At 41.4% G+C, this 26923-nt stretch overlaps 1 protein-coding gene across 1 annotated transcript; it reads right to left on the reverse strand.

Moving 5' to 3' along the window:
* Positions 1-7794: 7794 nt before the first annotated feature.
* Positions 7795-26923, reverse strand: dusp27 (dual specificity phosphatase 27). Its single transcript, XM_020920811.2, has 6 exons — positions 26896-26923; positions 24761-24908; positions 22255-22373; positions 14752-14983; positions 12536-12753; positions 7795-11676 (listed from the first exon to the last, which is right to left on the reverse strand). The coding sequence occupies exons 2-6, from the start codon at positions 24868-24870 to the stop codon at positions 9044-9046; spliced, it is 3312 nt and encodes a 1103-aa protein (XP_020776470.2). The 5' UTR covers positions 24871-24908; positions 26896-26923; the 3' UTR covers positions 7795-9043.

Below are 26923 nucleotides of genomic sequence, written 5' to 3' on the forward strand. Positions count from 1 at the left end.
TCTTGTCGACTTTTTCTTCTCGTTGTCCAGCAGCGCCACCTTCTTGAGGCCTGGAGAAACAACAAAATATGACAAAAATTATGACGATTGTTTTCATTCTGTTTTATTTAGTCTTATTAAACTATCAACAGTATTGTGTCAGTAGGGTTGTGATGATTCTCTAATTTTAACTTAATTTGATGGCGATATAAATTTAAATTACAGTTTAGCACAATTCAAGAAGCAGTTTGTGAAGAAAAGTTGAAAAATGTGTTGAAAATTACAGAAAGTAGAGCTCTGTTTTAGAGAGAAAAGAGAATTTTATCTACAAGCGAAACTTTTTGCCAATATTTTAAGCATGATTTCAACACAATAAAGGTGTTTTCTTACATTTTTATTCATCAAATATTCATCTCTGTGCACATTAGAAGAGTTTAAAAGCTCAAAACTCATTTCTAACTTGCATAACTCTTTTTTTTGTATAAGTTTTTTATGTTTCCCTGGAAAAAGAAAGTTAAAACCATACTTCCGAACGTTTTATGCCGTGCTGTGAAATATTAAAGCCGTAGCAATGACATTTCCATGGAAACAAGTAGGAGGAGAGTCAGGTTTGTGGAGATGCGAGCCCACTCACAGTAAATACGCATGCTTTAGCACAATAAAACACTATTCACACTTTCTTCTGAATACATGTAAAAAGGATGAAAGGAGCTGAGCGTGGGGGACCTCAAGATGGAAAAACTACAGCTAAATGCTTTTAGAGTTCGACTACGGAGGTCAGAGGTCAAAGAATGGTCATACCGAGGTGAAATCTTGCTTTAGTACTGCGTAGACTAGATGGTGTTCCACAGTAGAGCATTAAACCTGTCTATCTCGCTTTAATTACACTGCAGCTGCTTAATTATTTGTAATCTTATAAAGTAAAAACAAGATATAAACAAAAATAAACAGATGGGAATGGTTTAATGTATATTTAAAGATGCTCTATGTAACTTTTGTCATTGCTTTGTCTAGAATGTTCCACAATAGTTCTTGAATATTCACGCTTACGTCACAAACCAGGGAGACGTTTGGAAACATGCGATGACAACTTCCGGTGTAATTCCCAACAAAGGGCTCAATCCGCCGACCGACTGGCGTAAATGTGATCATCGGTGAAATGAACACTGCATACGTTTGTGCTGTTTGGAATCATCTTGAATTTGGCGTCCTCTTTATTTAATTACCCGAGACGGTCCCAGTTTTATTCAGATTTATTCAAAATCAGTGATTTTTCCCAGTTTTATACAAGAAATGTCCCAGGTGTCTCTATTTTGACCGATTTGATGTAAACCAGGACTAAGGCGACGTTTATATGACGACGATCTGAACAGAAGATGCAAAAGTGGCGTCGCGTCTTAATGTTTTATTCTGCGTTTAGACGAGCGTTTTCAGAGGGAATTTTTAACTGATGCGAGGTAATTTGGGCCAATTCATCTAGAAGCCTGTGGGCTAAGGAAAATTTGTCTGAGGGCCGCATTTGGGACATGCCTGGTCTAAACGAAAGGCACGTCCGATAAAAAATATTTTGTCATCTTTACCTCCAAGCGTTCTTGTGTAAACAGGCCCTAAAACAGGACTATCACAATTTTTGAATAATCTGATCCCTGACAACGGTAAAGAGGCGCATAAATCATTATTTGTTTCACCAAAATACAGAAAACTGTGTTCGTAAATGACCATAAAGCAAAAAAAAATGCAGCGAAACAAGTCCCTCAGATCATGACTGACACGAGAATGCACAATGTTACACGCTCTTTTCACTATTTAATTCAGAGCAACTATCCAAACCTGGGTATGAACCAGTTTAGAATTTTGAAAAGCTGGTCTCTCTGGCCCTCATCTCTTCTAATCGCATGTACCCAGTGCACTCGGAGTTGTGCGTCAGTGGGGAAATGATGAAAACTGAGGTATGTTTGTAATTGTTAATTTGCCGAACATAATGGAACGCTACAACAACATGGAGAAAACTGGGACATTTTCTCATTTTTACTAGATTTTGTCATTACATGTTTCCAAATGTCTTCTTGGTTTGTGACGTAAACGTGAATAGATCCAAGTTACATACTGTAGTTTTAACAAGAAAATCAAGAAAATAACCAGGCCCACCTTTGTTTTTGTTTGTAGTCTTGGCAGCCATCTTGTCTCGGTTGCTTTCTTCACCGTTGGTCGTAACAGATCCTCCCTCTTTGTCGCCGTCCTGGTTTGTTTTGACGCTTTCTTCTCTGATTTTGGTTAACTTTTTCTCTTCCGTTCTTGACTCCGTTTGTCCCGACACACACGGTTCACTTTCACACATTTCTACCGCGATTTCAACATCTTGTGCTTCGATTTCAGACATATTTTCATCCACAGTTGATCTTTTGGTTTGGTTTTCCTCATTTTCGTTTTTAGTAGATGCTTTTAATACATCATTTTCTTCAACAACAATAACATCTTTGTCCATTTTAACCTCATCCAGCTGATTTGTAGATACTTCTTGATTTATTTTGCCCTCTCCGTCTTCGTAAATATCAGAACTCGCCATTTCTTCCTTTGAGTTTTTGTCATTTTTACTAACATCTTCATTGTTTTTATCCGTAGCCGCTTCCTCGTTGCTAATTGCTAAATCGTCTAGCTTTGTTTTGTCGTCATTATCTTTATTTTCAACATTTGTATCACATTTTTGATCAGTTTTGGCGCTCAAATCATCGTCATTTTGTTCACAAGTTTGACCAATCTCTAAATATGCCTTTTCTTGGTTTATTTGAACACAAAAATCGTTTTCTTTGCTAATTCCAGAATTTTCCGTAAGAACTTCCATTACTTCTTTGTTGTCATTAACGTCTGTTAGCTCATCCAACGCGTTTTCCTTATTTTCGCGAGCTGCTACGACGCTACAATCTCCTTCTACCTGATTAGCATTAGCATTTTTGTCGTTATCTTCAACTGCTGTGTTAGCTTGTTCAGTTTTGACGCTATCCTCCAAATATTTTTCACTAACTTCAGCATTTATAGAAACTGCTGCTAATTCTTCTGTATTACTAGTTGTTTTCTCAGTTCCGTCAAAAGGAGGTTGGACATTCAGACAATTTTCAGTCACGATATCGGTCAAATCGTACAAATTAGCTTGTCCATTGTCACTGTTTTTAGCATTAGCATCCTCCTCCATTTTGTCATTGTTTTGTTCTTCCTGTTGTGTTGTATTTACAGTGACGACATCTATTTTAACTGACTTATTTCAGTACAATAATCATTCGTTTTAGCATCGCTCGCTAATATTTTACACCCTTCCGAGTCTTCAGTGGAGCTAATGTTTATAGCACAGTTAGCGTCATCAGTTTTGTCATTCGCAGAAGCTTCATTTTCGCAATTTTCACAATTTTGAGCGGTTTCCTCATATTCTTCTGCACAGTTATCGTCTTCAGCATTTGTGGCGTCATTCGTTTTCTCGTCAAATTCGGTATTTTCGATTTTTGACGCGTTTTCTAGACTGGGTTTTGTTTCGGCGTTTTTAGCTTCTTGATTAGCATCGCCACAGACATCCTCCATTTTGCGAGACTGTTCATTTTCAGCAATTTTATCAGGAACATCGCGATCTTTTTGTTTACATTTTTGGTCCATGATTGTTTGAGCTTCAATTTGGCTCGTTGTATTTTCATCGTTAACAAAATTTACTTGGCTGTCTTCAGTTTTAGCTCTTGTAGCGTCTTCCGTTCCTTCAAATAAAGATTCTTGTTTAGCGGAATTAGCAGCTACGACTTCATTATTGTTAATTTTCGCCGTTTCGTCTTGGTAACATTCTCCGCCGTCTTGAATTTTTGTACCGTCCTCTGTTTGGTCGCAATATTTGTCGATCTCTTTGGTCAAATCAGCCTCGTACTCTTTGTCTTCGTCTTTTTGTTGTTCATTTAGATTCAAAATATCTCCCAAAACGGCGTGAAAAACTCTGCTGACGATTGAATTTTGGTCCGAACCGTCTCCATCTGACCACCAACCCGCCATACTCAAATATTGGAAGAAATTTGGGAAGAAAAAGCCTTAAAAAAATCACTATTAGGATGTAAATTTGTGTAAAATTCCCAAAAAAATGCCTTGAAAATCTGTTATTTTACTACTGTCCAGCAATATGTAGGAAAAGTCCTCAGAAAATCACTTAAAAATGTCAATAAAATGCTCCAAAATACATGGTCAAAGCTGTGTCCAAATAAAAAAATTGTGTAAATCTGTAAAAATGTTGAAAATATTCCAAAGTCGTATAGGGAAAGCTGCTTGTTACTTGCCTTGAGTCGAGCTTTGAAATGAGAGGATTCAAGAAACGCACTGAACAAGAAAGTTCACGTTTTCTGACGCATGCTGGTCGGCTAATTCTGTAATCCTTTTGGAGTTTGACCATTTAGTGCTACTTTCAATATTAAAGGTGCATTGTGTAACTTTTCTGGTGGAGGGTCCGTCAAATGCTTTTCTCCATGGGGATGTTATTGCTTTACTTGATTTTTACTGTCTTAAAAACATGAAAAACAACAACACTTCCTGACTCTGAGTGTTGTAGTCAAGTCTGCACTAATCGAGACCAGGACAAGACCGAGACCATGGTCCATCGAAACCAAATCAAGACCATCTGTGTAATTTTCGACATTTATTTGTATTTTACAGTTATTTTGGCACATTTATATCAATGGTATTATAAATCTGTCTCCATTTATTACTCGTCGAGTGTCAAACCTCGAGACCAAGACAAGACCGAGTCAAGACAGAGTCCAAGTGCTTTTAAGACCAAGACAAGACCGAGTCCAAGCGCCTTCAAGACCAAGACGAGACCGAGTCCTAGCGCCTTCAAGACCGAGACGAGACCGAGTCCTAGCGCCTTCAAGACTGAGACGAGACCGAGTCCTAGCACCTTTAAGACTGAGGCAAGACTGAGCCCAAGCGCCTTTAAAACTGAGACAAGACCGAGTCCAAGCGCCTTCAAGACCGAGACGAGACCGAGTCCTAGCACCTTTAAGACTGAGGCAAGACTGAGCCCAAGCGCCTTTAAAACTGAGACAAGACCGAGTCCAAGCGCCTTCAAGACCGAGACAAGACCGAGTCCAAGCGCCTTCAAGACCGAGTCCAAGCACCTTCAAGACCAAGACAAGACCGAGACAAGACCGAGTCCAAGCGCCTTTAAAACCGGGACAAGACCGAATCCAAGCGCCTTCAAAACTGAGACAAGACCGAGTCCAAGCGCCTTCAAGACCGAGTCCAAGCACCTTCAAGACCAAGACAAGACCGAGACAAGACCGAGTCCAAGCGCCTTTAAAACCGAGACAAGACCGAGTCCAAGCGCCTTCAAGACCAAGACAAGCCCGAGACAAGGCCGAATCCAAGTGCCTTTAAAACCGAGACAAGACCGAGTCCAATTGCCTTTAAAACCGAGACAAGACCGAGTCCAAGCGCCTTCAAGACCAAGACAAGACCAAGTCCAAACGACCAAGACCGTAAAAAAATGGTCTTGTTTTCGAGACCGGGCTTGAGTACTACAACACTACTGATTCTCGGACAATAAAACACAAAAAATTATAATTTTTAAAAGTATTTTTATTATAGTTTGAGACCTGCTGAAAAGATTGAGTTTTATTTTTAACACATTCATAATTTGAGCTAAAAATATATATACAAATTAAAACAGCTAGACAAAGATTTGAAGCTGTAATACTTTTTCTTATTTATATTATATTTCTTTACTCTGGTATCTGTACTTTTACTTAAGTAACAAAATTGAGTACTTCTTCTGCCGCTGTCTAAATATTATAAGAAGGATTTATACATTTATCCTTCAAATCCACTTTCCCGCCCCAGTAATTCTTAACGGTATTTTAAGTTTTCTAACTCTTTCCACATGACTGTGTTATGTCACACAAGATTTACATCAACCAACAAAGACAGTGTTTGTACGGCTCTTGTCCTTAACTCTAGAAATGTGTATATAAGTGGACCTCGCTAACCCGCTAGTCGCCGCGTTACAAATAGGAAGTGAACATGGGCGAACTTCCGACTCCATCGACTTCAGTTCACTTTATATTGAAAAATGATCACCTCTCCCCCGTATTAACCGAACCAGCCTGACACCACCTCGTGACTCAATTTCATTTCTCTCCAGAGACTAGGTCAGGAATCACATTACACTAAACCCAGTGTTGGGGAGTAACAGATTACATGTACTGGAGTTATGTAATCAGAGTACAAATGAGGAGTAACTGTATTCAGCTACAGTTACTGTTTCAGTGAGTGGTAATTAGATTACAGTTACTTGTTGAAATAAATGGATTACAGGGCGGTATTTTCCTGTTTTCACATTTTGGGCTAAACCAGAACTAACCCAGAACTAAAACCAGAACTAAAACCAGGACTAAACCAGGACTAAAACCAGGACTAAACCGGAACTAAAACCGGAAAAAAAAACAGGGCTAAACCAGGTCTAAACCAGGACTAAAACCAGGACTAAACCGGAACTAAAACCGGAAAAAAAAACAGGGCTAAACCAGGACTAAACCAGAACTAAAAACCTGAACTAAAACCAGGACTAAAACCAGGACCAAACCAGGACTAAAACCAGGACTTAAACCAGGACTAAAACCAGAAGTAAAACCAGAAAATAAAACAGGTCTAAACCAGGACTAAACCAGGACTAAACCAGGACTAAAACCAGGACTAAACCGGAACTAAAACCGGAAAAAAAACTGGTCTAAACCAGGACTAAACCAGGTCTAAACCAGGACTAAAACCAGGACTAAACCAGAACTAAAACCTGAACTAAAACCAGGACTAAAACCAGGACTAAACCAGGACTAAAACCAGGACTTAAACCAGGACTAAAACCAGAAGTAAAACCAGAAAATAAAACAGGTCTAAACCAGGACTAAACCAGGACTAAACCAGGTCTAAACCAGGACTAAAACCAGGACTAAACCAGAACTAAAACCAGGACTAAAACCAGGCCTAGCCAGGACTTAACCCAGGACTAAAACCAGAAGTAAAACCAGAACAAAACCAGGACTAAAACCAGGTCTAAACCAGGACTAAAACCAGAACTAAAACCAGAACAAAACCAGGACTAAAACCAGAACTAAAACCATTACTAAACCAGGTCTAAACCAGGACTAAAACCAGAACTAAAACCAGAACTAAAACCCGAACTAAAACCATTACTAAACCAGATCTAAACCAGGACACCTAACAGTAGATGGACATAATTTCAATCAGCCGTGATCTCATATAAAAATAATTTCTCTATCAATAATATTTTTAATCGTCCGGAGGGTCGTCAAATGTCGTCTTCATGGGGGAAAGAGTTAACGAGGACTAGTAGAGCTTAAGTAGAGTTTTACTTTATATTTCTATTGAAGATGTTTTATCTGTATTGTGCTGCACTTGGGAAACTGTTTTGTTTATGAAGTGTGATATAGAAATAAAGTGGACAGGATTTGATTTAAAGGTTTAAGTTAAAACATTCACATTACTCTTTCAGTAACGTTCATGAAATAGCCGTCCGTCTGCATCAATTTTTCTTTTCTACAGGATTCGTTTTTATGCTGAAGAAGAAGAAGAAGAGATTTTGATGTTTGTGGAGGAAATTTGTGATTCTCTAATTGCTTCCTTTCAAATTGTGATTTTGATTGCGATTAATTTTGCAATCCTAAAAGCCACTTGTGTAATCAACAGTGGAACATTACTAAATAATATTAGTTTTATACTTTGACAGAGCTGCAGTAATTGTTTGAAATAATCGTAAGAACAGAATCCAAGAAGCAAACGCATTTTTATTAACATTTATTTAAATAATAAAAAGAACAATGCACTTTTCACAGTTTCTCAATGTAAAACACCACAATATCGATCTTAAATTAGACAAACTAAATTCATACTTTTTAAATCTTCTTCTTAAATTGAGATGGCAAAAAAGTGCTACAAAATGCTCGGGCCAAATCTGTAATTTAGAGTTCCAGCGTGTGAGATTTCAGACAAAAACAAACAAAAATAAATGCTCTGAATTAAAGTTTTTATTGCACTTAACTTCCTAAAACGAAATATGCATCGTAACAGAGAGCGGGCTTGCCTTTGCACAGAGTTAACACGTAAAAAAAAAAGACGAGTAGGGGCAGGGTGTGGAGGTATAAAGAACATTGGCCACGTTTACATGATGGTTTTTGTTCTGAATTAAATAGTTTGAAAATTTAAATATTCTTCGTGTTTACATGGAAATAATAATTCAGAATTGAGGTTTACACGGAAAACTCGTTAATTTGTCTTTATTTAATTCCGCTCCAACGTCTGGAGGTGGGGAAAGGTTCTGATTGGACAGAGACACGAACGTATTTACGTCGACCGGAAGAAAACACACACTTCAGCTGCGACCGGATTTTCCGTCGTCTCGGTTTGTCGTAACGGCACGGACGCAAACACGATCCAAACTTTTTCCGCGGTCGTTCCGGTGATAATTGCGCAGCGGATGGAAAATTCTCTCGTCGCGCTTTATGTCTGTCGGCTGAGGAGAAGGGAAGAGTGTCGGAGAAGTGAGTCAACGGCTGCTCTTAAGTTAAATTCCGAATAATCATTTCATTCAGAATTAAGTGTTTACATGGTCTTTTTAAAGCGGAATTCATTTTTATTCAGAATTAAATTAAAGCTCATGTAAACGTGGCAAGTGTGATCAGTTTGTAAACAGATACACGTGTCTGTAATCGGGGCAGTCGTGCGTGATGTCACCAACTACTCGAAATTACAGAGGCCACTGAAGTCGGCACGAATTTGACGAGAAAGCAGCAAATCTTTCTCCAAAATAAATAACTCGGAACAGTAGGTAACACTATTAAAACACAATACACAAAGTTTAGTAGCAAAAAAATTTATTTAGTGTTAAGTTCCTGAAATATAATAGCGCTGAAATCACTCTCTCATTTAATTTCTGGCCCACGTCTTTTTTTTTTTTTTTTAGCTATAATATTCCCGATTCAGCCCTTGACATAAATCCAGTTGTAGTCCACATGGTTCATTTTTTGTAGTTTTAATCTTCACTTCCTCCGGATCTGTGCGCCTTTGCTTCTTGTTGCTCTCTCCACGCTTTCAACACTTCGTCATCTTCTGCTTCGGCCATGGCCCTCGCCCTTATCCTCTGCCTCGTCTGCGCGATAAAACTGGAAATGTCGTCGTCTTCTTCCTCCGCGATCGCCTCTCTCCTCCTCTCCCTCGTTTCAGTTCTCCTCCTCTCCGAACTACTCGAAAAATCGCGCGAAAAATCGTCGTCGGTATCGCCAAATCGGGGCCTGTATCTCGACGCGTATCCTTCTTGTTCGTCTTCGTAATCTTGCCGTGAGTTCGGATATCCAAATTCTGAAGCTGATGCGTCCAAATCGTCGTAAAGGTCGTCAATTTCTTCTTGCGTTTTCCTCGGCGGAGGTCTCACACTCTTTAGCCAGTCATCGATGCTGGTGTTTTTCTCTTTTTCAAGCGCTGGGTTAAGATTTAAACAGCCAGATTGTCCAAAACTTCTTACTGGTTTTTCTTTTTTCTTCGCTTCTTGCAGAAACTCCTCCTCCCTTCGTTTTCGTTCCTCTGCCTCCTCCTCGTCTTCATCCTCTCCTTTTGGCTTTTTCTTTTTGTACAATGTGCTGCGTCTGTTGTCTTCCAGGATCTTCTTTTTCTCATATTTTTCCATCGTTTCGCGCATTTCCGATTTGATGTCTTTGTCGATCGCGTCCAGTTTTTTCAAATCAACCTCGTCTTGGAACAGGCTGAACAACGGCACGCTCGTGGTCGTGATTTTCTTCTTTTTCGTACCAAGACTTGATTCGTAACTCGAGCCTAAAGTCGAACCTAAAACCGACCCTTGCCCGCTCAGTCGTGACGCCCCGCTCGCTCCCGAAATCACAGAATCAGCTTTGGCGCGATTCGCTCCGAGATACGACGCTGCGCCGCTCGCTCCGCTTAACATCGATGTCTTATCAAACTCCGTTCTTTGCCCTGACAGGATGCTGGCCGCTGCTCCTCCTCCTCCTCCGTAGCTGATCTCCGAACCGGCTCTCGACGGCGGTAAACTCATCTCTGTCGTCTTTTGTTTTATCGTTTCCGTGACAACATTAGCGATCCAGTTTTGAATGCTGGCGAGGTTCACCATTGGCTCTCCGCTCGGCCCTTGCACGGTCGGAACGGGCAAGATCGGCGGGACTATCGGCGGCGCGTTCGACTGCACAGACTTCACGCTCCGAGCTTGCGACACGGACGATATATTTGACGATCTTCCGCTGATCATCGAAATGTTGTCGTCGTTATTTTGGACGCTCGGCGGCGCTGTGACTCCGGCCCAGAACGCCGACAGCGGTATCGTCCCTCCGCTAACGCAGCTCTCCGTCTCCCAACCGCACATCGACTGGCTTTCCTCCAAATTCTTCTTCGATCGCTCCAGTATCTCCTCTCGTCTTTGCCTACGTTTGGCGGCTTTCGTTGACTCCTCGCTCCGGCTAAACTCCAAAATGTCATCGTTGCCGTCGTCCAATCCTAAGCGTTTTTGTTGGCGAAGCTTCCACGATTGATACGCGGTCAAATTCACATCTTCCAGTCGCTTCTTTGGCGTTTCATCGTCGCCTTCTTCACCGTTGACAACTGTGCTTTTCTCGCCGTCTTCGCGATCTTTTTTATTCCAACCAAACTGAATTCTTTTGACCCTCCACCTCTCCAGCGGCGTCATGCTTTCTTTATTCTTCTGGCAGAAATTGTACATCGAAGTCGTATCGGACATGAGGCTCTCAATTTCATCGTCTATTCTTTTGCTTGCACCTTGTTCCTTATTTTCGTCCTTTTCTACTTTCTCTTCTTTTTTACGATATCTCGCAGCCGCTTGTTCTTCGATTTCTTTCAACCGTTGCTTCCACAAATCGGAATAACTCGAGCAGCTCGACGCGACGGACATCTCGTCTTTCTGCTTCATTCTCCGTTTTAGTTTCTCTTTCACCGATCTCACGTCTTCGCTCGTTACGCTCTCCAAATCCGCGCCCTTGGACTTCTTGTTGACCAATTTATCGTCCAGATCGTCTTCCGTATCGCTGTTTAACTGCGCTTCGAACCAGTCCGCGTTTTGGTATTTCTCGTTGCGTCTTTGCCACTCGCGTATGATGCTGTCGAGTCCTTCGTCGTCGTCAAAATCCTCCTCGTCGCCGTCTTGAGGCAAAACGAGCTTCTCTTTTACGTCGTCGTTGTTGCCTGGTTTCGGTATCAACCCGTTTCTTAACGCTTCCGCCGCGGCCGAAGACGCTAAGGACGGCACGCTGCTCATCACGCTCGCTCCGTCCTCTTCTTCGTCCATCATAATCGAATGAGCTTTAGCTTCGGCCATGCTTTGCCCGTCCTCAAACTGCTCTTCTTCTTCTTCTGTGTAGGTTTCTCCGAATATCTGCGCTCGCGTCTTGGCGTCGATAACCGAACACTGGCTCAGCGTGTCGTCGTCATCGTCGCGTTCCTCCATCAGAGTTTCGTTCAGATCTCGGAGCTGTTTGAGAAATCCTTCGTTGGGGTTGATGGGGCGTTTTTTGCGGATGGCGGTGAGGGCTTCTAAAATGGACATGTTCTGGAAGATCATGAGGTACGAGGCGACCAGGATGGCGGAACGGCTAATGCCCATCATGGAGTTCACCAGGATTTTGCCTAAAAAACAAAACAGAAAAAATATATGAGTAATTATCACAGGTTTAGTCTAACTTAAAGGTTCTGTACACATTTTTTAGGAAGTAAAAATCAGCCCTGTTTAGTCCTTCTTGGCTTATTTTGATCTTTAGTCAGTCCTGGTTTAGTCCTGATTTAGTTCTCTTTCAGTCCTAGTTTAGTCCTGATGTAGCCTTGATTGAGACCTGGGTTAGTCCTGGCATAGTTCTGGTTTAATCCTGATTTAGTCCTGGTTTAGTTTCTGATTTAGTCCTTGTTTAGTCCTAGTTTTAGTCCTGGTTTAGCCCTGCTTTAGTTTTACTTTAGTCCTGGTTTGGTTCTGTTTTAGCCCTCTTTTAGTCCATATTTAGTCCTGTTTTTAGTCCTGGTTTAGCCCTTTATTGAGTCCTGGTTTAGTCCTGGATTAGTTCCACTTTACCCAGGTTTAGTCCTTGTTTAATCCTGGTTTTAGTCCTGGTTTAGCCCTTTATTTAGCCCTGGTTTAGTCCTGGTTTAAGTCCTGGTTTAGCTCTTTATTTAGTTCTAGTTTAGCCCTGATTTAGTCTTGCTTTAGTCCTGCTTTAGTCCATGTTTAGTCCTGGTTTTCATCCTGGTTTAGCCCTATATTTAGGGCTGGTTTAGTTCATGTTTAGTCCTGGTTTAGACCTGGTTTTTGTCCTTGTTTAGCCTTTTATTTAGTCCTGGTTTATCTCTTTATTTAGTACTAGTTTAGCCCTTTATTTAGTCCTGATTTAGTCCTACTTTAGTCCTGGTTTTAGTCCTGGTTTTAGACCTGCTTTAGTCCTACTTTAGTCCTGGTTTTAGTCCTGGTTTTAGACCTGCTTTAGTCCTTTTGTCTCACCTTTATGTGTGAGCAGAGCTTCGTCCATGAACTCCGCGGTGGCTCTGAAGTGCTGCGCGATGTCGCAGTCGGGGAAATCGTCCACCTCGATGCCCATGTACTGCACCCCCATGCCGGTGTAGAAGCTGGCGCCGGTGTACACCCCGGTCCCGTGAGCCGCGTTCAGAACATGAGTGATGCCCATCCGCTTTAAACGAGCTTTGTTCACCGCCACAGACCTCAGGACGAGAAGAAGAGTCTAATTGTCGGAGTAGCAGCGTAAACATTATTTTTCAAACATTCATATTTTCTGACATGAATAATATTAATGTGTGTAACTATTATACTTTACTCTGCCAAATATAAGATGCTTGGGCTGGTGGGTCCATGTACCATTCGTTCTTTTGAATTTTAATTAAGAATGAAAAACACTAAAATGGGAAAACAGATTGTTATTTCATTATTCCATTTTAGTGTCAAACAAAAAACAAATTTCGACCTCAATTTCCAATATTTAATTTAAAGTTTAAGTCATCGTGTCTATTTTAATTTTGATATTTTATTCTCTCTGGTTTATTTGCCCCAGAACTTCTGCTGTTTGAGCCTGATTCATCAGCCGGTTTCACTTTGTAGAAACTGTCTGACCTCACAGCATTAGGATTTGTTCGATCAGTGGTAGGCAGCTACTTTTTTAAAATTTAACCAATCGCTGCTATTTGTTTGCGTCGTATGTAACGTGGCGCTAACGGGGCTAACTGGTATATTAAGTTTTTCCCAAATCCCGTAAGAAGAAGGACAATAACGTCTTTCCCCTTGATAAAATTCACCAAACATTCTCTTTGTTCCAGCTTTAAATCCTCGACCTCGGGAATCGTTGACAACACTGACTGCACGTCTTTTTGCTGATTGGCTGGTGCCCGAACTTACACTTCCGGGGTTTTTGCGAACCGTCTAGTGTATTTTGATTCCTGACCTAGTCACTGGAGAGAAATGAAATTAAGCAGAGGAACTAGATGGCGCCGGCCTGACTACTGCTGCATAGTGCTGTGTGTGAATTCAGCGTCAACACATGGATCTATAATAAAAAATATTTTTATTCTAGTTCTGTGGTGTCAACTTAACAAAAGAGAGTTTATCGCTGCTTCCTGTTTCTCGTCATGGAGCTCAACAATGACTTTCTAAGATGTGAAAGTAAACACGTAGAAAGATAAATTAAAGAACCCTGTGTTCGATTATCCTTTCAAATCAGTTTTTCGAGGAAGTTGACACGCGCGACACGCCCCTTTTCCTGGGAAGGCACGACTCGGACCTCAGTGACAGAAAAAGAACGAGCAAAGAGTCCGAGTCAGAATCCAAGATGAAGATGCCCACTCTAAATATGAAGTGTTTTCATTGTGTTTGGACACTTTGGTGGTTTAAATGACAGTTTCAGTCACTCGTATCACTGCAGTATTTTACCGCGTCCGTATCACTGCCCTTAGGTGTGGTAGTCGGTGTTGTGGTGAGGCTCTCCGAGTCAGAAACATGAAACATAATATTACGCTTCAAGCTCGGACGTGACGTTAAATCCGAGGTCCAAGTGGGAGTCGAAAGATAATCAAACACAGGGAAAGAAGACGACACAAAACGATTTTTCAGGTAAATCCTAGCAGCAGAACTAAACCAGAGAGAATAAAATATCAAAATTAAAATAGACATCGAGGCTGTTTTTTTGATTGGTGATGTTTGAAATTAACTTTAAATTAAATATCGGAAATTGAGGTCGAAATCTGTTTTTACGGAATAATGAAATAACAATCTGCTTTCCCATTTTATTATTTTTCATTCTTAATTGAAATTCAAACGAACGAATGGTACACAGACTTGGTACAAAACACTTGATCAGAGAATACTTCGACCACAGAGGAGATCAGACAGTGGGAAAATGTCGTAACTGAGCCGTGGGAAACAGTAATGCATTTTTTAAAAGAGCATAGGCCGGTCTTTGGGAAAATATCTAATCTAAAACTGAGGCTGCGTGGGCCCTTTGTGCTTCATTTATTTCGTCATGTAGGATATCTGCGGAGAATATGACATGTCGGAACAGCAAAACTAAAAAGTAATACCGTCATGTCTAAATAGAAACATCGTAGTAAAGGGATGAGACAGAGAAGTGCTTTCCAGGGACCGTTGATGACATCTGTTGCAAAGTTTACATTTCTGCCACTGATAAATCTTCACTAACTCATTCCACTCACTTCTCCGCGATGTAAATATTGGGCCAGACTTCGTCCACTGCGTTGGTCGGAGCCTCGAGCCGGTCTCCCACGAGCGCCCGCTGCAGGTCGAGGACACAGGGCGTGTTGTAGGGCGAGCGCTCGTCCGTCAGCTCCTTCACCCGCTCGTACAGATCCTCCACCATCAGCTGCTCCGCCGGCTCCAAGTACGAGTCCGGCAAAGAGAAGGTGGGAACGCCGCGAGGAGGGAGCTCTGAGGACACAAGACGGAGTTATACTAGTTTATACTGGTTTAGTTCTGGTTTAGTCCTGGTGTAGTCATAGTTTAGTCCTGATTTAGTCATGGTTTAGTCCAGGTTTAGTCCTGGTGTAGTCATAGTTTAGTCCTGATTTAGTCATGGTTTAGTCCAGGTTTAGTCCTGGTGTAGTCGTGGTTTAGTCCTGGTGTAGTCAAGGTTTAGTCCTGGTGTAGTCAAGATTTAGTCCTAATTTAGTCATGGTTTAGTTCTGGTTTAGTCCTGGTGTAGTCGTGGTTTAGTCATGGTTTAGTCCTGGTTTAGTCCTGGTGTAGTCATGGTTTAGTCCTGGTGTAGTCGTGTTTAGTCCTGGTGTAGTCAAGGTTAGTCCTGTGTAGTCCTAATTTAGTCCTAATTTAGTTTAGTTCTGGTTTAGTCCTGTGTAGTCGTGGTTAGTCATGGTTTAGTCCTGGTTTAGTCCTGGTGTAGTCATGGTTTAGTCCTGGTTTAGTCATGGTTTAGTCCTGGTGTAGTCCTGGTGTAGTCAGTTTAGTCCTGATTTAGTCCTGGTGTAGTCTGTTTAGTCCTGGTTTAGTCCTGGTTTAGTCCTGGTGTAGTCAGTTTAGTCCTGGTTTTAGTTTAGTCCTGGTTTAGTCCAGGTTTAGTCCTGGTGTAGTCATAGTTTAGTCCTGTTTAGTCCTGATTTAGTCCTGGTTTAGTCCTGGTTTAGTCGTGGTTTAGTCCTGGTGTAGTCCTAGTCCTGTAGTCTGTTTAGTCATGGTTTAGTCTGGTTTAGTCCTGGTGTAGTCAGTTTAGTCCTAGCTGGTTTAGTCCTGGTTTAGTGTTTAGTCCTTGGTAGTCCTGGTGTAGTCCATAGTTTAGTGTAGTTGGTAGTCCTGGTTTAGTCCTGGTTAGTCCTGGTTTAGGTGTTTAGTCCTGGTTTAGTCCTCCAGGTTTAGTCCTGGTGTAGTCATAGTTTAGTCCTGATTTAGTCCTGATTTAGTCCTGGTTTAGTCCTGGTGTAGCCCTGGTGTAGTCGTGGTTTAGTCCTGGTGTAGTCAAGGTTTAGTCCTAATTTAGTCCTGGTTTAGTCCTGGTGTAGTAAAGGTTTAGTCCTGGTTTAGTCATGGTTTAGTTCTGGTTTAGTCCTGGTGTAGTCATGATTTAGTCCTGGTGTAGTCATGGTTTAGTCCTGGTGTAGTCATGGTTTAGTCTTGGTTTAGTCCTGGTTTAGTTATGGTTTAGCCCTAGTTTAGCCCTGGTTTAGTCCTGGTGTAGTCGTGTTTTGGTCCCAGTTTAGTCCTGGTTTATGTCCCAATCAGCCCAAATAACAAAGAGAAATCAATAAAGCCATGCAAGAGTTTGGGTCTGAGGAGATTAAACATGTCAGACTTCAGGGTGAGCAGTTTTTATGCAGAATAAGACGCTGGTTTTGTTGCAGTTCTGAGATTTGCTAATTATGTCCTTTAAAATTGTGATTACAATAAAACACATCTCAGAGAACAATCCTAAAGACATGATGTGTTTCAGTGTGAAGCCAGGACCATCCTCATCTCATTGTCAGCAGCAGAATTTGAACCCACAACCTCAGGTCCAACATGTTTCTTTCCATCTCTGTGTTCTTTCCTCTGAGCCACACCGCAGCACAAATTAACTTTTTAATCTGTAACAGTTCATTGTCTCTGGACAGTGTGGGCCTCGTTAGTGAGACTCTAGTTGGACTCCAGGCTGCTGTGTTCACTCGAGCGCTGGAGCAGTGGAGTCAGGGGCAGACTCATGTTTCAGGTTCCTAGTTCAAAACCAAGCTGAGACAAAACCTGGTTTTAAACATTAATTATGCGATTGCAACAAAGTGAAAGTTAAGTTGTTTTGCAGTGAGGGAATCCTGAGACATGTGGCTCAGGAGGTAAAGCGCTCGACTGGAAAAGCCTCAAGTCTGGTGCAGAAGTTACAGGATCGGTTCTTGCTCCCACCAACCATAGAGGGACTAAACCCAGACTAAGCCAAACTCCAGTCTTAACTCTTTAAGTGTAAAAGAGTTAAAGTTTGACATTAAAGGCACAGATGAAGCTCTGGAGGGTGGTGGGCAGGACAGTGGAGGAGCAGGGAGAGCGTCCACCACAACAGAGACACACTGGGACCTGGAGGTCTCTGGTTCGATACCAGCTGTTCCCTGGACCAGAAATGTTCCAGGTCCTGGACTCAGACAATCGCAGGAATGACAAGACTGTCTCAAAATAGGAAGATTTTACATGAAAAAGTTGTTTTTTCTAAGTTTTTTCATAAATTTCACAATGAGCAGAGGCTTCAGTCAGAGGAGAGTGAGACATGTGAAGGGCATCAGCACAGTGTCAGAGGAGAAGTTTGAACTCACAACCTCTGTGTTTAAAGTCTCTGTTCTTAACCTTTGGACCACAGAGAAACACAATTTAATTATCTATTCTGGTTATTTTAGAGTTGAATTATAGGAGAAACGGGTCCGATTAATGTTTTATTTCACATTTGAAGCTTGTTGTTCACTTCACTGTGGCTCAGGAGGCAGAGCACTTGGTTGGTGAACTTTCAGGTTTGTTCTAGAGGTTCCAGGTTCGATTCTTTTCTCAAACTATCCTTCAGTTTGGTGCCAGTTTTTAAACTGCATCCAATTATATCTGGAGCTGTTTAAAGTTACAACAAAGTAAAGCCTGGGATTCAAACCCAGAGTCTCACATCCAGTGGGAACTCATCACAGCATCTTAACCTCTGGACCACAGCATCACACTGACCAGACTCATATTTAGAGACTTTTACTGATAGATTTGCACTGTCTAGTCTAATCTAATGTTATTATTTCACATCTGAATCCTGTCGTCTGGGTTCTCGTGGCTCAGGTGGTGGAGCGTTCCTTATGAACACTGTCTGTCTTCTTATTCAAAAGATCGATTCCTGCTCTCAAATGGACCACAGTGGGTTGTTTGGTCCAGGGCCGTGAAAAATGCAAATCCACCGGGTCCTCAATACTTTTTCAATCGTGAAATACTGTCGGACATTAAACCGATCCGAGGCACAAAAAAGGTTGGGTATCACTCTGTAAGCCAAACTACAGCCCACTTTAAAGTGTTAATGTGGAATATTTCAGTGTAAAACTTGGTAAGTGCAAGAGACAAACAACAAAGTTAACCTGAATTTGAACCCACAACCTCTGGTCTATCTCCACAGTCTGTCTTTGTGTGTCTTACCCACTGTCCCACACACAAACACACATTTGTTTTGTTTCAGTGTGACCTCTTCAATGTTCTGTAACAAGATTTTATGATGCATTAAACGGAGCAAATTCTCTAAATCAATGTGTGACCAGAGTCCGGATTTGAACTCACAACCTCAGAGCAGCAGCACTTCTAAAGCCCCGTGTTTTAACCTCTGAACCACAAACCAAGTCTTTCAATTTTAGTGTATTTTAGAATTTATTTTACATCTCAAACTCTTATTTTGAAGGTAAATTTGTGCTGCATAGTCACACACACGCGATACTTTTACATTTTATTTTGAAGTAACAGTTTCCAGAGTAAAAGTTTTCATGCTTCCTCCAACAGTTTTTACTTTAAAAATATGAAATTATTTGCGTTTCTTGCTCTTTACGTTCAAATATCATGTCTGTAAATACTTTTTAGTTTTATATTTTTTTTATTTGATCAGAATGTGCCTTTCTTCCCCAGTAACTAATTATTCAGCACGAAGAGTTTATAAAAGATTTTCACAACTTTCAGACACCACAGCCGAGTTCTGACGTCACTGTATAAAGCGAACAGCAACTAGCATGGTAATTGTGGACTTCCTGTTTCTGAGACAGTAAAACACTTCAGATCCAGACAGGACTGCGGACTAAACCAGGACTAAATATAGGGCTAGAATAGGACTAAAACAGGACTAAATCGGGACTGAACCGGGATTAAACCGGGACTAAATCAGAACTAACCCAGGACTAAAACAGGACTAAACCAGGACTGAAATAAAACTAATCCAGGATTGAACCAGGACTAAAGCAGGACTGAACCAGGACTGAACCGGGACTAAACCAGAACTAAAGCAGGACTAAACCAGGACTAAATATAGAGCTAAAACTGGACTAAACCAGGACTGAAACAAAACTAAACCAGGACTAAAGCAGAACTAAATATAAGGGTAAAACATGACTAAACCGGGACTGAACCAGGACTAAACCAGGTCAAATTAAAAAACTTAATTAAGACTAAAGTAGAGCTGAACCAGGACTGGAACAGAACTAAACCAGGACTAAATATTGGGCTAAAACCAGACTAAACCAGGACTAAACCGGGACTAAACCAGGACTGAAACAGAACTGAAACAAGACTGAAACAGGACTAAACCAGGACTAAAGCAGAACTAAATATAAGGGTAAAACATGACTAAACTGGGACTGAACCAGGACTAAACCAGGTCAAATTAAAAAACTTAACTAAGACTAAAGTAGAGCTGAACCAGGACTGGAACAGAACTAAACCAGGACTAAACCAGGACTAAATATTGGGCTAAAACCGGACTAAACCAGGACTAAACCGGGACTAAACCAGGACTGAAACAGAACTGAAACAAGACTGAAACTAAATATAAGGGTAAAACATGACTAAACCGGGACTGAACCAGGACTAAACCAGATCAAATTGAAAAACTAAACCAAGACTAAAGTAGAGCTAAACCAGGACTGAAACAGAACTAAATTTGGCCTAAAATAGTTGCAAAACATTTTAAAATCATGAAAATCATAATAGTAAAATGTAAAAGTCCTGTATTATGCAAAATTGTCAAATTATAATGTTGTTTCCTCCTGAAAAACAGACCTGGAGTTGTGGTTTTTTTTCATGTTTGAGAAACTCTTTAATTCAGTAAAAATCACACACATTTTTTTAACGTTTATTTTAGAAAATCTGTGTAACTTCACATTGTGTCACTGGGAGAATACGTCTTTTTCATTATTGTGTGAAGTCTCTAACGAGCGGAGCAGCGTGTGTGTGATCCTTGAACTTCTCTGTCCATTTAAACTGATTTAAAGCTTCTCTAAAATCCGAGCAAGAGCCACTCAGACTCATCAGACCAGATTAAGACTTTACAACGTCAAATTACACATTAAAATACAACAGAGGACTGAACCAGGACTAGACCAGGACTGGACCAGGACTAGAACCAGGACTAGACCAGGACTAGACCAGGACCAGGACTGAACCAGGACTAGACCAGGACTAGACCAGGACTGAACCAGGACTAGACCAGGACTAGACCAGGACTAGACCAGACCAGGACTGAACCAGGACTGAACCAGGACTGAACCAGGACTGAACCAGGACTAGACCAGGACTGAACCAGGACTAGACCAGGACTGAACCAGGACTAGACCAGGGACTAGACCAGGACCAGGACTGAACCAGGACTGAACCAGGACTGAACCAGGACTGAACCAGGACTGAACCAGGACCAGGACTAGACCAGGACTGAACCAGGACTAGACCAGGACTAGACCAGGACTGAACCAGGACTAAACCAGGACTGAACCAGGACTAGAACCAGGACTGAACCAGGACTAGACCAGGACTGAACCAGGACTGAACCAGGACTAAACCAGGACTGAACCAGGACTAGACCAGGACTGAACCAGGACTGAACCAGGACTAGACCAGGACTGAACAGGAAACCAGGGACAGGACTAGACCAGGACTGAACCAGGACTAACCAGGACTGAACCAGGACTAGACCAGGACTGAACCAGGACTAAACCAGGACTGAACCAGGACTGAACCAGGACTGAACCAGGACTAGACCAGGACTGAACCAGGACTGAACCAGGACTAAAACAGGACTGAACCAGGACTAAACCAGGACTGAACCAGGACTAGACCAGGACTGAACCAGGACTAAACCAGGACTGAACCAGGACTAATCCAGGACTGAACCAGGACTAAACCAGGACTGAACCAGGACTGAACCAGGACTGAACCAGGACTGAACCAGGACTGAACCAGGACTGACCAGGACTAGACCAGGACTGAACCAGGACTAAACCAGGACTGAACCAGGACTAGACCAGGACTGAACCAGGACTGAACCAGGACTGAACCAGGACTAGACCAGGACTGAACCAGGACTAGACCAGGAACCAGGACTAGACCAGGACTGAACCAGGACTAGACCAGGACTGACCAGGACTAGACCAGGACTGAACCAGGACTAGACCAGGACTAACCAGGACTAACCAGGACTGAACCAGGACTAGGAAACCAGGACTGAACCAGGACTAGAACCAGGACTGAACCAGGACTGAACCAGGACTAGACCAGGACTGAACCAGGACTAGACCAGGACTGAACCAGGACTGAGACCAGACTGAACCAGGAACCAGGACTAACCAGGACTAGACCAGGACTGAACCAGGACTAACCAGGACTGAACCAGGACTGAACCAGACTGGACTGAACCAGGACCAGGACTGAACCAGGACTAGACCAGGACTGAACCAGGACTAGACCAGGACTGACCAGGACTGAACCAGGACTGAACCAGGACTAGACCAGGACTGAACCAGGACTGAACCAGGACTAGACCAGGACTGAACCAGGACTGAACCAGGACTAGACCAGGACTGACCAGGACTCTAGACCTGACCAGAACCAGGACTAGACCAGGACTGGACTAGACCAGGACTGAACCAGGACTAAAACAGGACTAGACCAGGACTAGACCAGGACTGAACCAGGACTGGACCAGGACTAGGACCAGGACTAGACCAGGACTAAAACAGGACTGAACCAGGACTGAACCAGGACTAATCCAGGACTGAACCAGGACTAATCCAGGACTGAACCAGGACTGAACCAAGACTGAACCAGGACTGAACCAGGATTTTACCAGGATTAACCCAGGACTAGACCAGGACTGAACCATGACTAAAACAGGATTAAATCAGGACTGAACCAGGACTAAATCAAGACTAAAACAGGACTAAATCAGGACTCAACTAGGACTAAACCAAGACTAAAACAGGATTGAACCAGAACTGAACCAAGACTGAAACAACACTGAACCAAAACAAAACCAGGACTAAATCAGAACTAATCCAGGGCCAAACCGGGACCAAGGCTAAAGCAGGACTAAACCAGGGCTAAAGCAGGACTAAATTGGGTCTAATTCAGAAAATAATTAGGTCTGAAGAAGAAGGTAAATAAAGCCAGGATTAAACCAAGACTAAAAAGAGCTAAACTAAGACTAAAGCAGGACTAAACCAGGACTAAAGCAGTACCTTCATTGATGATCTTCTTGGCGGCGATGGCGGACGAGAGGTGAATTGGCTCCATGAAAATACTGTCGGCCTCAGATCCAGAAATCATCGAAAACCGAGAGTCAGACATCATCGAAAAACTGAGGAGAGAAAGAAAACCAGGACTGAACCAGAGTCTTTTAATAAGAACTAAACCAGGAGTAAACCATGTCAAAATCAGGTCTGAACAAGGACTATACCAGGACTAAACTGGGACTAAACCCATGTCTAAACCTAAACAAAACCAGGAATAACTAAAGTCTGAACTAGGTATGAACCAGGACTAAACCAGGTCTAAACCAGGACTAAACCAGGTCTAAACCAGATCTAAACAAGGACTAAACCAGGACTAAAATCAGGCCTGAATGAAGACCAAACAAAGATGAAATTAGAGTATGAACCAACCCATGTCTAAATCTAGACAAAACCAGGAATAACCAATGTCTGAAGTAGGTTTAAACCAGAACTAAACCAGGTTTAAACCAGATCTAAACAAGATCTAAACCAGGACTAAACCAGGTTTAAACCAGGTCTAAACTGGGACTAAATCCATGTCGAAACCTAGGCAAAACCAGGAATAACCAAAGGCTGAACTAGGTCTGAACTAGGCCTGAACCAGGTCTAAACCAGTTCTAAACCAGATCTAAACCAGGCCTAAACCAGGTCTAAACTAGGACTAAAATCAGGCCTGAACGAAGACCAAACAAGGACTAAATCAGAGTCTGAACTTGGTCTAAAACACGACTAAAGCATGTCTATACCAGGGTCTAAACCAGGCCTAAACCAAGTCTAAACCAGGATTAAACCAGGACTAAACCTGATCTATACCAAGACTAAACCAGGTCTAAACCAGGTTTAAACCAAGTCTAAAGCAGTACTCTTTCCTTCATCTTGAGGGTTGTTTATCTGACACGTAGCAAGGCCACACACATGAACGTACAGATGGAGGATCGGTGTTTTTCCGTCTTTTAAAATGGACCGTATTGTCACTTCGGTCATTCAGATGAAAAATACATATCACAGACAATAGTCCCACACTCTGAGATTCCGAGAACCTCCACGCCGAGGCCGGTACTCAGAGTGTCAGGCCCATTATCCGTCAGCGTCAAAGGCGACGGAAAGCACAGATCCTTTTGTTGAATTATCGCCCAAGAACCAGACGCGTCCACCATTTTCTACTCACGCTTTTATACTCTTATTTTTACGAGATGATCTGGGGACATCACCGGCTCATGGTCCAGGTCAGGGAAATGTCACCAGGATGAGTAATTTTAGAGCTTTTATGTCTCTACAATGTCCAGATATGTCAGTTCTCTGTCTGGAATGTTCCACAGTGTGACTTTAAGTAGGTCTACTGTACACTTATTCAGTTACAGGTGGTTTTACGGCTGAGAAATGCCGAGAAAAACAACATTCTGACTGTGAGCGGGGTCGCCTCTCCACAGATCTGACCTGTAACCTGGACTAAACAAAATGGGACAAAACCAAGACTAAACCAGGACTAAACCAAGACTAAACCAGGTCTTAACAAGGACTAAATGTAGGAGTTATTCAGATCAAACTAGATCTGAAACAAGAACTAAACGAAAACCAGCACTTCTATTATTTCAAGTTTCAAGATACTACAACTACTACTACAACTACTACTACTACAACAACTACTACTACTACTACTACTACTACTACTACTACTACAACTACTACTACTACTACTACTACTACTACTACTACTACTACTACAACTACTACTACTTCTACTACTACTACAACTACTACTACTACACAACACTACTACTACTTCTACTACTACTACTACTACTACTACTACTACTACTACTACTACTACTACTATACTACTACTACTACTACTACTACTACTACTACTACTACAACTACTACTACTACTACTACTACTACTACTACTACTACTACTACTACTACTACTACTACTACTACTACTACTACAACAACAACTACTACTACTACTACACTACAACAACAACTACTACTACAACAACAACTACTACTACTACAACTACTACTACAACAACAACTACTACTACAACAACAACTACTACTACAAACTACTACTACAACACACTACTACTACTACTACAACTACTACTAACAACAACAACTACTACTACAACTACTACTACAACAACAACTACTACTACAACTACTACTACAACAACAACTACTACTACAACTACTACTACAACAACTACTACTACTACTACTACTACTACTACTACTACTACTACTACTACTACTACTACTACTACTATACTACTACTACTACTACTACTACTACTACTACTACTACTACAACTACAACTACTACTACAACAACAACTACTTCTACTTCTACTACTACTACTACTACTACTACTACTATTACTACTATTACTACTACTACTGCTACTATTACTTTTACTACTAATTCCACACGAGGTTAAATGTGATTATTGTTGTTGTTTTTTGTTACCTAGGCGATGGGCAGCGCAGGTATTTGGACTGTACTTCCTGGATCTCTCTGGCCTCCTCGTCATCTTCGTCAGGGACCGTCTGATCTTTGCTCCGATTGGACGACGCCATGGCAACCGTATCCCCCTCCGCTGACGTGGAGACAACACCTGAAATTACACAAAATTAAAATAAGTAAGTACAATAAATATGTAGGAACTAAATCATGACTAAACCAGGACTAAACCAAGTTTTAACAAGGACTAAACCAGAACTAAATCAGGTCTTAACAAGGACTAAATGTAGGAATTATTCAGGTCAAACTAAGACTAAACCAGAACTAAACCAAAACTAAACCAAGACTAAACCAGGACTAAACTAAGACTAAATCAGAACTAAATCAGGATTAAACAAGAACTAAACCAGGTCTTAACAAGGACTAAATGTAGGAAATATTCAAGTCTGACCAAGACTAAACCAGGACTAAACCAAGATGTAACCAAGACTAACCCAAGACTAAACCAGGACTAATCCAAGACTAAACCAGGACTAAACCAGGTCTTAACAAGGACTAAATGTAGAGGACTAGGACTAAAACAAGAACTAAACGAAAACTAAACCAGGACTTCTGTTATTTCAAGTTTCAAGATACTACAGCTATTATTACTTCTATTTCTACTACTACTACTACTACTACTACTACTACTACAGTAAAAGAAACAATACTTTTACAAATTAAATGTAACCCATCAATTTTACTAAAATCTACATTTTCAAAATTGTACTAGATTAAATTACTTAGATACTCCTAGTAATCACAACTATTACTACTACTGCTACTATTACTTTTACTACTACTACTACTACTACTACTACTACTACTACTACTACTACTACTACTACTACTTCATTTAAAAATTGCAAGTATTAAAAAATAGATATATGGACAGTGGTAATTCCAATAACGAACTTGATTCTAGTGCCATAGTAGTAGTAGTAGTAGTAGTAGTAGTAGTAGTAGTAGTAGTAGTAGTACTGGCAGTAGCAGTAGCAGTAACAGTACTAGTAATAGCAGTAGTAGTATTTGTTGTAGTATTTGTATTTCTTCATAAATTCCCAGTGACCACGTGTTGTTTTTGTGCCGTTGAGCAGGGCAGATTTAGCTCAAGTGTCTGAGTCTATTTATATCAATGAGAACAGCTGCTGCTTTAGACTCATGACCCCGGCTCACTCCTGCCCCCTGCTGGACTCTGCCAGATGCCCTCCCGTCCTCCTCTGTCCCAGATGTTGTGAGAATGCACCTTGTGACTGATATTTAGGGTTTAGTCCTGGTTTAGTTCCAGTTTAGACCCGGTTTGGACCTGGTTTAGTAGACCGTAGTCCAAAACAAAGCCTGATTTGGTTTTGGACTTTTTACTACGAATGTGTAGTTTAAAAAACCAGCAGGGCTAAACCAAGACCAAAACAGGACTAAACCAGGACTAAAACAGGACTAAACCAGGGCCAAATCAAGAATATTCTGAACTAAACCAGGATTTAACCAGGACTAAACCAGGACTAAACCATAGCCAAATCAAGAATACTTCCAGGATTTAACTAGAACCAAACCAGGTCTAAACCAGAACTGAACCAGGACTAAACTAGGACCAAACTAGGCCTGAACCAGGACCAAACCAGGATTAAACCAGGATCAAACTAGGAGTGAATCAGTACTAAACTAGGGCCAAATCAAGAATAATCTGAACTAAACCATGATTTAACCAGGACTAAACCAGGACTAAAGTAAACCAGGACTAAACCAGGATGAAACTAGAATTGAACCAGAACCAAACCAGGACTAAACCAGGATCAAACCATGACTAAGCTAGAACTGAACCAGGCCTGAACCAGGACCGAGCAAGGACTAAATCAGGATCAAACTAGGACTGAACCAGGACTAAACCCGGACTAAACTGGGTCTATATTTCCATAAGTTTCATTTTGGGGACTGGGGTCTTTTAGATGAGTCCCAGTCCCGGTTTTTCACAAATTAAAAGTGAAAAAATCTAAATAATGACACTTGAAGCTAATTTAAAACTTGATTTAGGATCAATTTAGGTCACGATATTTTAAACCTGGATTAAACCTTCAAAAAGCAGATTTAAAATTCATTCTTACCTTTTGGAGTGTGAGGGCAGTTGAAGTC

This window comes from Boleophthalmus pectinirostris, unplaced genomic scaffold (assembly GCF_026225935.1).
Source record: "Boleophthalmus pectinirostris isolate CB_2022bp ecotype Guang Dong unplaced genomic scaffold, ASM2622593v1 HiC_scaffold_11, whole genome shotgun sequence".
In the NCBI taxonomy this organism is placed as follows: domain Eukaryota; kingdom Metazoa; phylum Chordata; class Actinopteri; order Gobiiformes; family Gobiidae; genus Boleophthalmus; species Boleophthalmus pectinirostris.